The sequence below is a fragment of the Agelaius tricolor genome, unplaced genomic scaffold (genome assembly GCF_023055355.1).
Source record: "Agelaius tricolor isolate 1412-34295 unplaced genomic scaffold, bAgeTri1.0.p SCAF_9, whole genome shotgun sequence".
NCBI classification, from domain to species: Eukaryota; Metazoa; Chordata; class Aves; order Passeriformes; family Icteridae; genus Agelaius; species Agelaius tricolor.
In genome coordinates this window covers 18,770,226-18,783,259 of record NW_027269269.1, presented here as the reverse complement: position 1 = coordinate 18,783,259, position 13,034 = coordinate 18,770,226, and the positions used below count along the sequence as shown (strand labels likewise).

Sequence of the window (13,034 nt, the reverse complement as noted above, 5' to 3'; positions counted from 1 at the left end):
AAATAACTTCCTTCCTTCCTTATTCAAGGTAACTCATCTACTCCTGAGTTTACCAGCTAAAAACTAGAAGACACACTCCTACATATGGCCACCCTGAAGGATGACTTGCCTTCAGACATCATCAAAGCCAATCCATCAAATCTGACACAACAACCTACAGAAGCTTCCCCCAAATCCTACCAGTTCGGGATGATTGGGAAGGCCGCACTTCTTGCAGGGTTCATCGTCATCAGCAGGTGGAGCTTCTTCTTCCTCCTCTTCCTCCTCTTCTTCCTCCTCCTCAGAGTTTTTTTCACTCTCAGAGTCCTCAGTCTCTTCATTACTTGAGTATTTCCACCTGCCACGTGTCCGTGTACCCGTCCACCGAACTTTGCTTCTCTATGAGACACCATTTCAAAGAAAAAACACAAAGGAAGCCCACAGAGTTTCTTCCCAGATCTTAAAAAAATAATTGCCTCCAGAGTAAAACGATTCATTTCAGTCAGAATAGCTGCAGTAAATTTACAGCTGAGCATTTCACCAAATATATTGTCTTCCCAAGATCCTTAAAATGCAACCAGATAAAATTGCATCTATGTGCTGAAAGAAATTTTCAAGTAAGATTTAAAAGTAGGAAGACAAATTTTTCCACTCAAACCATTTTCTTCTACTTTGACAATGCCAAATTCATAGTGAACATGGTAAACTCCACACTTAAACTTTCTGACTTTTTCATGATAACTTGCTTCAACCCAAAGACAAGCTTTTTTTTTTCCTCCCACCTGCCTCCCAAAGACTTTATGCATCTTATTTTACTTTGGAAAATGTGTTTGTTTCTGAAATAAGATCACTACACCTTTTAAGTGCATTACTTCTATCTAGGTCTTCTTTCACATTTATACTTTTTCATTTCATATTCTTTTCCTTAACTGAAACATGATTCAGTTGGTGATTCTTTTTTTTGCTAATCAAAGGGGAATCTACCCCCTTCTATCATATACCATATTATGAATTAAAATATTTTGAATATATATATTGCCATATTTTGAATAAAAAACAGGTTTCAATTAAAATTCGGAAGACTATTCTGAATTACTTAAACTACTTTGTGCAACTAAGATATTTTAGATTTAAAGCAACATGTCAAACAGAAAAAACTTTTATTCCCATTGACTGACTTGTTTCTCACACCCATCATTCTCTCACAACTTATCACCCCCTTCCCACAGACACTGAAAATGGAAAATAATTTTTCCAGCTTTTTTAATTCAAAATATTTTTTGGATTTTGATTTAATTATTCACAGACCTGAATAAGCTGAATAAACTAAAATGCCCAAAATAGTCTATTTCTCCTGCAGGATGGACTTGTACCAAAGCAGCATTTGTCATATTGGTAAAATTTTCTGAGGTTCTTAACATCAGTTTCTGCCTGTTTAGAGATTTTACTGTTACTTCAGCTTTACTAGCAAAGGTACTTGAAATACATTACAGAGTCTCAGTTTAGGCTATGGATTCATCATACAGCATCATAACTTCAAATCAGTTTTTATAAGACCCGTCTTTACAAAGAAAAGTAACTCCAAGACAAAAAGCAAGCAATTAAAGATCCTGATGTTCTTCATCCTGTTTAAATGCGAGAAGCTTAACAGCCTCAAACTTCTTCCTCTATCATAACTATTTTAGAAAAGTAAACATCTTTAGCTCTCTTGCTCTTTCACAAATAGAAATCAAGTTAAAACAGTTAAAACACCTGTAGCAACAGTACCTCAAAATACTAATAACTTTCAGGACTTACAATCCCTCTTACTTTCACATGTTTTCTTTTTTAATTAAAATCTTCAAATGAAAAATTTGGTTTTCATTTCCCTGGGCATGTGGCAGCATTTTTCAGTACAGATGTTACCATTCACTGAAAAATCAACTGTCTGTTCATTTTATTAAGGTTATCCAAAGAAAGAAACTTTCTTTCACATTCTAAGTAATTGAATGCTTTGGGAAAACTACATCAGTCAAAAGTATGTTGCAATGGAAAATTAATAGGATTTTACAAGTTGATTTTAAAAAGTGCACTTAAACAATACAAACTCGTAACGCATCTTTTGGTTTGTGCTGCATATCCAGAGAAAACAGAAGATAAATTAATAAAGGGTTATTTATAAATACACAGTCTCTTATTTATAAATACATAGTCTCAGAAGCACACCATACAAATGGATCTGTGATATATTTACATAATGTACTTTTAAAGATCTCTTCTGCATAAACAGAAGTTAATATGAAACAAAATCTTGTACTCACATTAAAATGTGTAGCACATATGTGAGAAAAGCTAAATTATATCATGAATTCACCACAAAAATATCTTTAGCTTCACTTAGAAACAGAAGTCATAATATTTTTATTCTTCCCCATCTGTTGGCTCCTTTTTAGCTTACAATCATTCTGACCAACCAGACACCAACAAGTATCCAAATCCAGAGGGGTTACAAGTCTATTCAGCCACACAGCCAGACAGACTCACACCTGATCATGCCATTTTTTAGAAGAATTCACTCAGTTTGATTTGGTCTACTTAGGTTGGTTTAAGTGACAGATTTATTAACTGTCAAAGTTTATAAAAGGTAAACAGATATTAGCACTCTCTTAGGGGGTGGCTTTAAATTGGTTGAGCTCACTAACTGATTGCAAAGCTAGTTTCTTGCAAAAGCTGACCAAAGGAACATAATCCTCAGTATTCCTATGTAAGAGTATATTCTCCTTATAGATAAGACTGGGGGTTTTCTTCACTCACAAGTAATAAAACTGTATTTACCTTGTTAACTTTAGAATTTGTCTCCTTCTCTTGTTTTTTTGCATCTTCTTTTCGTTCTGGTTTTTGTGCTGCTGCAGGTTTCTCCTCTTCCTCTTCAGGTCGCTTCTTCTCAGGCTTCTGATCCCGAGTCTCCACAACTTTCAGAGTAGGCTTGGATATTCTTGGTGAGCGCCTTAACGTGCGGCCAATGCTGACCTCTTCTGGCGGTGTTTCTGTCTTCCTCTTCCGACTAGAGATCCTGATTGTTAATTTAATTCCTTCTTTTTGTCTTTCAGAAGTTATTTCTTTATTTTCTGTTGCACAGGTTTCTTCTTCAGAAACTAGCTTATATTTAAATTTGCTTTTAGGTACTGGAGATTCCTTTTTACTCTCTGAGGAGTCCTCTAGATTAGATGCACAGGCATCATCTAATCTATCTGGCTCTGTTTTGGCAGCTTCTGGCTCTTCCTCTTGTTTTTCTGGGCTGGATTTTTCTTCTACTTTGCTCTCCTCAGGTAGAGCCATTTTACTATCGGAGTCCTCCTTTTCTGGAACAGGTTTCTCTACTGTAACAGGTGAAGTGGATGCAGGAGGTATCTCAGCAGCTTTTGGAGAGTCGTTTTTCTCCTCGGGCTCATCTTTACTTTTCAAAGTCTCTTCATCAGCCAGTGCAAGCTTAGGCAGTTCTGCAGGAGCAGATGCACTTGGGGACATCTCTAGCTTCTCTGAACATTCTTTGGGTGGTGGCATGCTGTCGTTTTTGAGATCAGTGGCTTGTTTCTCTTCAGTTGTTTTGGCACAGTCTTCAGAGTTTGAAGCCTCTTCTGCTACCGTCTCAGTAGTTGCGCTGTCAAGGGACTCTTTTTCCACAGGACTAGATTCCTCCTTTGAAGGCACTTTCTGATTAGAAACCTCAGAGACCACAGCCCCGATCTCTTTCAGCACAGTTACTGCGTTTTTCTCAATCTCACATGTTTTTATAACAGAATTTAGGGAGTCTGATACTTTTTCCCCGCTTTTTCCATTTTTCTCCTTTAATGAAGTACTGTCTTCCATAGCACTAGCAGAGTGCTCTGACTTACTATTTTGTATGACACTTGGGGTTATTTTTTCACAGCTAACCTCTCCATTTACTAGCACCTTCCCATCAGGACATAGAGCAGTAATGGTAGGGACTCTCTTAAAAGCTTCTTCTTCTGATTTCCCTTCTTCCTTCAAGACATCCTTTGTTGGAGTCACACATTTACACAGGGGCCCTTTTATTGGACTGTCATAGTCATCTGTCAGTTTGATCTCTCGCTTTTTAAGTGGTATTTTTGCCTGTTGGTCATTTTTAAGTTTTTCACTTTCTTCCACAGATTTCTCCACAATTTCTTGTGGAGTTTTGACATTAACACAAAATTCTAACCTCTCTGGCTCATGAACTGCTATTTTGTCCATACAGCTTTTCACTTCTTTTAGGTCTTTGGGCTCCGTTTTGTTTTCCTTCAGCTCTACTTTAACAGGCTTGACATTTTCCTTAAAGGAGTCACTTTCTTCCTTGACAGTTTGCTTTTCTTCATTATGTTCTGAAGGTTTTTCTAATTTCACTATTACTGGCAGTTTTATAATTTCTTTTTCTTCCACTTTCTCAATTTTAAGTGCATTTTCATCTTCTTTGACCACAGGAGGAGGAAGGCTTTCCGATTCGACTGACTGTTCCTCTACCTCCTCTTTTTCTTCTTTGATTTTCAATTGATTTTCTGTTGACAGAGAAAAACAGCTAATAAACAACCAAAGGACCTATAAGATTACAGAGAACTTCATCAAAACAGAAGCATACCTAAAAAACCCAACAGCCCAAGTCTCGCACAAAGGACTCTTCTCTTACTGAATTAGTAGAAATCTAGCTTGTCTAACACTGTCATTAAACAGGTGGGCTGACAATTTTTAGCTATAGAACCACTCTTCAGTCTAGTTATATATCAAGATAAACCTAAATTTCAGAAGCCAGCAGCAGAACTCTGGATTTATCCTTCCTTCAACACACATCTCAGTCCCTTCTTCAGTATTACCACAATACTTCCAAAGGATACATAAAACCTAGGTGGAGGCATGAAATCTCACTCGAGTCTCTGGGCTATTTCAGAAAACAGAACATGATGTAAGATTCCATGGCCTTCAAGAGAAATTCCTCAGAGAAATGAGTCCCCTGTTTATACATGTTTTAACTTCAAGATACACTTAACTATTGTATTTCAACAGTTCAGAGAAAAGACATTTGGCATTATGGCTTATGGCAAAATTCATCCAGGTTCTCCAGGCAATGACTACATCTCCTACATGCAGACAATATTCTACACTCACTTCATCTGCAGTTTTTAAAACAAGCAACGAATAGTAGCATATCCCAGCAAACCTGCAGAGCTTAAAGAATCAGATTATTCCACTTTGCTAACTCAGATTTAGATCATTAGGGCTTGAAGTACAGTTCCAGCATTTAGAATAAACCATACAGCTATTTTGTCACTATGCACTTCAGCTTGTTATTTATTTTTACCACAACCTCTTGATACTTCAGGGTTTTGTATTTTAACAATATCATTTTGTGTCAGCCAGATACAGTACTAATTAAAAGAAGCAAATACAATAGCACTGTATATACCAGAACAGCTCCTGCCACCCGGAAGACGCTTTTGCAGGCATGGCACAACTGCAAACAAAAAGATGATTTTTTTTTTTCCCTCTAGCTCACCCCTCTCCAACTGAGCTAGTGCAGGGTTTTTTGCACGATGAGAGCTTTTGAATGTGGTTAAAAATATACAAGGGAAAGGACATGACAGCTAACAATTACATCAAAGAAAATAAGCATTTTAGAAAAGAACAGTGAGGAGGAATTCACAGATCTTCTATTTTCAAATACAAGACATGTATCCAGATAAACCTCAGTATCAGTACAGTAAAGATGCACCTCTAAGGCTCCAGAAGTGGCAAGGTGCACATTTTGAAGGCTCAAGGCTGGGTTTTCCCCTTCAGAGAAGTGATGCCCAATCAGAGCCCCTATAACTACCTCTGCAAAGATATCTGTCTGTAGCAGTGAGAATGAGGTATTTTCTCTGTGTCCAAGTTCTTCCACTTTCCGTCAATTTCTGTCTGTCTAAACTTTGCTCAGCCATTTCTTCCCATCACCTACAGCTTTCTCCCAAACTTCATTAAGGATCACCAGAATTCCAAAACCTCTCCATACCAAAAATCAACACATGTTCTATAGTTTAACTCCCTGAATTAATCACAAAACCTTTCACATATACACAAAATGACTCAGTCAACGCACAAGCTCTCCTAACACTACTAGTGTCAGTCAGGCCAGTAAACACGTAAGCATTGGGTTAGGTTACCATGTATTTGCATGTACTAATTCAATGATTTGTGGAAAATGGCCAAAGCCAACAAGTGTCAGGTCTTCCAGCATATTTTCCTACCTCTTAGTAGGGCCTTCAGTGCAATCCCTGGACTACAAGGAGGAGATACTACAGTTTCTCAACTGAAAGGCTCTAAGGAATGTTCTGTGAACACACTGACAGCACTCAAATCACCACAAATGTAAATAATTTCATTATTTATTACATACATGGGACAAGTACCTGTAGGAATGAGGCCATGAAGATGCTCAGAGGGTTGGAGCACCTCTGCTGTGGACAGGCTGAGAGACAGCCTGGAGAAGGAACTGGAAAGACCTTATAGCATCTTGCAGTACATCAAGGGGTCTTACAAGACTTTTGACAAGGGCATGGAGTGACAGGACAAGGGGGAAGAGCTTTAAACTAAGAGAAGAGAGATTTAGATTAGATATTTGGAAAAAATTCTTCATTGTGAGGCTGGTGAGGCACAGGTTGCCCAGCAAAGTTGTGGCTGCTCCATCCCTGGAATGTTCAAGGTCAGGCTGAATGGGGCTCTGCACAAATTGATCCAGTAGAAGATGTCTCTGCTTATCACAGGGAGGTTGGACTAAATGGCCTTTAAAGATGCCTTTCAACCCAAACTATTCTATGATTCTGCAACTAGTGCCTAGAGGTGATTTTTACACCAATACACAGCCTAATGCAAGTACTGAGCCAGGTGAGTGTGCCACAGGATTTGGGGAATTATCTACAGTAGAGACATTTAAAATGGCTGCTCCTGAATTCAATGTAAAGCAAAATTGTATCTGAAGAAGAGGTCTTAATCAGATGATTTAAGCTGGCTTGACTGAGACAAAAGCACAATCAGTACATGGAATTAATTCTGCAGTGTTAGTAACTATGCTGGTTGTGTTGCCACCTATATGCAGAGTTAGATATTGGAAATGTCTTAGACTGAAAGATAATTCTGGTGGGTTTTATCACAATTTACCATCATTTCTACAATCATCTCTTAGTACCTCCACAACAACTCCAATTTTACCTAAATATTTATTTCTTCTGTTCTACACTGCTTGTTGCAAAGAAAAATAGAATAGTAATTCCTTCTTTCTGATACTCAAAACCAAGACAAGCCTTGGCTAATTTGATGTATCCAGTTAACTTCAACACATTTGTAGAAACACCGACTAACACACTAGAATACTTAAAATTTGCTTCTGATTGTAAAAATATTTTCCTGCATTTTAACAAAATAATAAGACCAGGTAGCAAAACTGGGGTAAAATTACTTGGGGTAACAGGCTTCTAGTTTTTCATGACCTAAAAGAAGACCAGATTCTTAAAAAGTCAAATACTTCAGGCTGACTGATACTTAGCAAAACCAATGCACAAACCAACAAGTCAGGCAAGTTACTAAATACGTGCAATGACATGATAATAAGGAAGGAAAAAGGTTCTCGGCTTTGATCTTGGAGATCTTTTCCAACCTACATAATTCTGTGATTTTAATAACAACAATATAATGGAGGCAGATAAGGACAGCCTCACTTCAACAATGTTTTAGCATTTTAAATTGTTTTAACTTAAGTTCATGTCTTCTTGAAATATTGTGTCAACTGTGAAACATTTAAGGAAATAACCTATATTTTTCTGATTCTGATTCAAAAGCAAGAATAAACACCACACCCAATACAGTCTTGATTTCAATCATGGCATTGCACAAGCAGATTTCTTTTCTTTTTAAAATTGTAATGTTGCTAAAGCAGGAGAAGTTTGGCAGCAGATCAATGCTCCACAAAAACATACAATAATGAGGATTACAATATTATACAAAATGTACACAAAAAAATAGCTACTGAGAAAACATTTTTTACACAGCTCCCTTCCTATAAATAAGTGTTTGAGATTAAATATGTATTGAAAAACCTCCAAATATATTCAGAATTTCAAAGTATTCAATATTTACTTGATTTGCTTTTTTAAAGTCCTAAACTAACACAGTAACTTTTTTTGAGGCTGAAAATTCTAACATTGCCACAGCAAAATACTTAAACTTTGAGAAAAGAAGGCAGAAAACCTTGTGTGGCTGCTTCTTCACCCTTTTTGGTGTCCTCATCTTCTATGCTTGGACTTTCACGTGATGAATTCTCCTGCTGAGAATTGTTGTTTTTCAACAGAGCAGGATCAATTTGCGCTTTCAAGAGCTCAAGGGTCTCGGCAAGCTCATTGCGGTTTCTAGAAGAGAAAAACACACTGTCTGATAAGCCACTTACTTACCCCAAAGGGATTCATGAAGAGTAAACAAACATTATCTCCTTAAATTAATTACCCTGAAAACCTTATAGAGTTATATAGTGAAAACACAAGCAAACTGAAATGCTTGTCCCACCAGTGGCTGCACCTTTGCAGTCAGAAACCTTTCAATTTATCCATACCAAAATAAAAATATTGCTTTTGGAAGGACCATATCTACTTAACTATCTCAACTCAATTACTGCTGGGTCCAGCTCCAAGCTGCTACTTGTTCTGTTATTAATTAGCCTCTCATTAACAATCGCTGGTTATTCTTTGCTGTTTCTTTTTTTCTCTCAGCAGTGAACAAACAACAGCTCTCTGCTCATGCACCAAAGAAGCAACCATATAATTTGAGTGAAATTTGCAAAAGCAAACAGCAAATAATTCAGATATTTTTTGCAAGTGCTTATCCTTAGCACATGCAACAAACAACACCAAGTTGTCTAGAAAACTCCATCAACTCAAGTTATGACAGCAAAATCATTGGTGCACATCTGTCTGAGAGTGAATCTCAGTGCACTGTAACTCCTTATTTATGCTGCACATTCAACTATTAAAAAAATTCACCTTAATTTATAAAGAATTTGAGCCATGATTGAACAGTCATTGCTTTCTTAATGGACTAGAATAATAAGGCTCTCACATCTGTTTTTCAAAGTCAGTGTTCAGCAATTTGTTTTTCCCAAGTTTACAGAAAGAAAGGAAGCTGGCAATAATCACAATATGTGGAGTCTCGCAGATTTTAAAACCATTTCAGATTTCTTAATGCATTACTGTGGTTTTCTGCTGTGAGTGTGGAGTGTTAGAACCTTCCCAGCAGAACCCTGGCTTCTTCTTCCTTTGGCAATGAATTTTGGAGTCTATAATGCATGGAAGAGACGGATGATGCATGGATCACCTCTTAATCTGTTTGTCTGGACACGATTACTTTATTCCCCTACAACAGCTGTATACATGTAACTCGTAGTGATGCTTATCATTTTATGGTCTGTTGATAGTGGCTTAAATACTTCTGCATGACTCCCTCAGTTACTGAAGTCATGGCAGTTTGGGTTGGAAGGGACCTGTAAAGACCAAGCCATTCCAACTTCCCTGCCATGGGCACAGACTTCTACAAGACCAAGTTGCTCAAAGCCTTATCAAATCTGGCCTTGAAGACTTCCTGCAATGGGGCAGCCCCAGCTTCTCTAAGCAACCTGCGCCACTGCCTCACCACTCACAGAACTCTTCTGTAACACTAAATCTAAATCTGCCCTCTGTCAGTTTGGACCCATTCCCCCTTGTCCTGTCACTACACATCCCTCTAACAAATCCCTCTTGCCTTTTCCTGAACCCCTTTAGGTACTAGCAAGGGCTCCGAGTTCTCCCTGGACCCTCTTCTTCTCCTGGCTGGACAATCCAAATTCTTTCAGCCTGTCTTCATAGGAGAGGTACTCCAGCCCTCTAAACACCTCCTTGGCCTCCTCTAGCTTCCTTCCAACAGGAATAATTGCAATATAATTTCCCCAAGAACAAATCTGTCTACTTGGAGCTTTCCTAACAAAGCTGAAGTTAAAGAAGCAGGAGTGTTCTACTTTCTAAGGCATTTAGCTGGCCAGTAAGGAATATGGAGCCATCATCCTCAAGACAGTCTTCTCTTGCTACCCTTTCTATATACTCATTGCAGCTTGAACTGGCAGGAAAAATATTATGTGATGGCTGCCACCAACAAATCTGTGAGTTATTTCTGTACATGATTTTTCACTAGAACATAGATTCAATGCAGAAAATCCCACTGTCATGAATCCTACTGCGTATATCTTCATTCAATAAATGAAGATTTATTGAAAGACGTTTCTGAGCCTGAGTGACAAACAGCTAAAAACCGCACAAAATAAGAAAAGGAATACCTAACAATGCACTTCCAAGTGGATCCATCCTGGTCATCCTGTTCTTCTATGTACATCCTGACATTATGCTCTTGATCCAGCTGATACCAGTACATGAGGCCATCCTTGTCCCGACCAATGGGCTGCAGACGCATGGCGTCAGCATCCTCCTCGTTAATGATATTCTTAAACTTCAGATTGTCATCAAACTGACATTCGCAGAGATACTGAAAAAGTAAAAAAGACTGGTAAGATATCAAAAATATAAACAGAAAGAAGAAAATCAAACTCATTTCACTTCAGTGTGACTTGTTTTTAGGCCTCTCTCTGTTGGTTTTGTGTGTCAGCTGTAGCTATAGGTTTTTTCCAGACCATGTTGTTTTTAAATGAGAAACAAGGGTTGGTTTTGGTTTTTTTTTTAACCTGGCTGGTTTAGAAAGCTAATTCTCAAATTTTATTACATAGCACAAATTATCTCATTCTACAACAGAACCCATACATAACTTGGAACCAACCCTGACAATTTTGTCAAGACCACAAAAGATGAAGTCCCATTTTGCCTTTGGAATTCAGCAAGGAAACAAACGCATTTCAAAGTGTGGAGTACACAGGCAAAGAGCTCTTGACAAAGGAGTAAGCATGAGACTATTTTCACACAAAATGTGAAAAATATGCAAGCAAAGTGTTACATGCAGTTACATTCATCCCACTACAATGAATAATATTATGTCTGTTCAAGATCAGGTCTATATTTAATATATGTGCTTATGGTTCAGTCAAGCTAAGTTTGCAAGACCTTAAAGTGAGTGAGCAAGCAGTAATTTAGAACCTTAGCTGATGAATGTGTACCTTCAGAATCCCCAGTTTGCATTCAACACTCATTTCTAGGTATCCTTTTTTTTCCATCTCCCAAGCCCAAGTGCTGTTGAATTCTTGACATATCTGTTACAAATGAAATAAGCATAATTTAAGGTTAGGAGAAAAAAGCAACTTTAAATTTTTTTATTAGTAGTACCTTACCACAATAATATGTGATCTCTTTGGGATTGCAGTCAGAAAGTCTTACAGAAAAACAAAAAGTAAAACTGAGGCACATTAGCAAGCACTGTTGAATTTTTAAGGAAGAGGAGATCATCGAGGTCCTGATCACCACCAGATTCTCTAAACATCCTAAATTAGGTAGCATGATTCTGGAATGGAAAGGTATTATTGTCTTTGCTGTACACATATCTCACATTTTTCTATTTCTGTCTATTTAGAATATAAATTCCCTCAAGCAGACATGACTTCCTATTATATCTCCTTGCAGCACTTAGCAGACAAATTGCCAGGGTCTCTTGGGGCCCTCTGAGTACTTCAACTCTACTGCAGATAACAAATGCAACTGCTACTCACTCCACACCATGGAATTATTACTCTTTACAAAATATCTTGAGCTTCAAGCTGCTTGACAAATATTTAAAATATTTTAAATATAGCCAATTTCAATTCATTTAAAGCAAATAAATTCAACCACACCAATATAGGGAAAAAAAAATTATCACCAGAAAAAGCAGCAGTAGAGGAGAAATAGATTGAATCAGCATGAGCTCAAATAATAAAGGTGAAGAAGAAATTCCCTCTCCTCCTAAACAACTCAGATGTGCTTAAGCCAATTTTCAGAGAAGAGACAAGCTGCTCATCAGCTGAGGACACATGGTGGGATCTCCAGTGAGTGAGGCTATTCCAGTGGAAATATCCATGAGGAGGCAAAAGCTGATCACAGCCACACCTCCAGCTGGAATTATTTTGAAGTGCCACAGCTGAATCACAACTGTCAAATCAGTGCATGAGGTGCTGCTGCCCTTCACTCTACAACGCTGGACTCAATCAGAACAGGGCAGTCTCCGAGTCAACAAATTATTATTAAAGTAAGATACAGTTACCAAGCTACTTAGAAACCTGCCAATCACACCTGAATGCAGCTTTCTTTGGAAACAGCAGCAAAAATAATCCTGAATTTCACCCACCAAAGGTACAGATTAACTGATTCATAATGTAAAACAAGCCACCTGGGCTCCAATCAAGCAAAGAGGCTGCTACCCCTCCCCTGTCCCCACAGCCACACTACCAACCCTCCACTACCCCAGTACTGACACCACTTCTCAGGTGGCACAAGGGTAAGCCTGCAGTTAGATCAGCTCAGGCACACCATAAGGCATGACTTTAAGCTGCGACCTACAGAAAACAGTGAAGAACACTGGTCACAAGGGATCCTGCTGAAGAGCAGTTTTTCCTGCTCTGAGGTTAAAGAATATTGCGTAGGGACTTCTCTGATGCCAAGCCAAAGCTCACAGCAGGAGACAATCGCTGCTCACTCACAAAATGAAGCTATTCTACTTTCTCTCTCCTTTTCAACCACGTAATATGAAGAACACTGGGAAACTCTATATCAAAACCCTTGCTCAGGGCATATGCCAGTTGCTGCTCATTCCTTAGTCATTAAGTATGAGAGCAATAATGAGAAGCTTCATGTGCTACAAAGTGTGTGACTGTCAAAGCAAAAGCTTCAAGACATCAGAGCTGATGAAGCATCTGTTCAAACTGAAATGACTACATTTCAATAATTAAAAACCAGATAATTGTGCTTTCTCCTGACAAGTGTTGTCACAACCCTGAACTACATCTCATTGATCCAGGCTCTCCTGAAATCTTAGTCTCTGCCTTCCCAGAGAGGATG

General features: G+C 38.2%; 1 protein-coding gene across 3 annotated transcripts in view; it reads right to left on the bottom strand.

Moving 5' to 3' along the window:
• RSF1 (remodeling and spacing factor 1) overlaps window positions 1–13,034 on the bottom strand; it is a 66,990-nt gene that overhangs the window by 26,477 nt on the left and 27,479 nt on the right. For all 3 annotated transcript variants that reach the window (XM_071432938.1, XM_071432936.1, XM_071432937.1), the window contains exons 3-7: window positions 11,165–11,257; window positions 10,337–10,542; window positions 8,230–8,387; window positions 2,794–4,514; window positions 181–378 (exon numbers count right to left, since the gene is read on the bottom strand). In XM_071432938.1, the coding sequence (XP_071289039.1) occupies window positions 181–378; window positions 2,794–4,514; window positions 8,230–8,387; window positions 10,337–10,542; window positions 11,165–11,257 (2,376 nt within the window). The remainder of the gene's footprint in view (window positions 1–180; window positions 379–2,793; window positions 4,515–8,229; window positions 8,388–10,336; window positions 10,543–11,164; window positions 11,258–13,034) is intronic.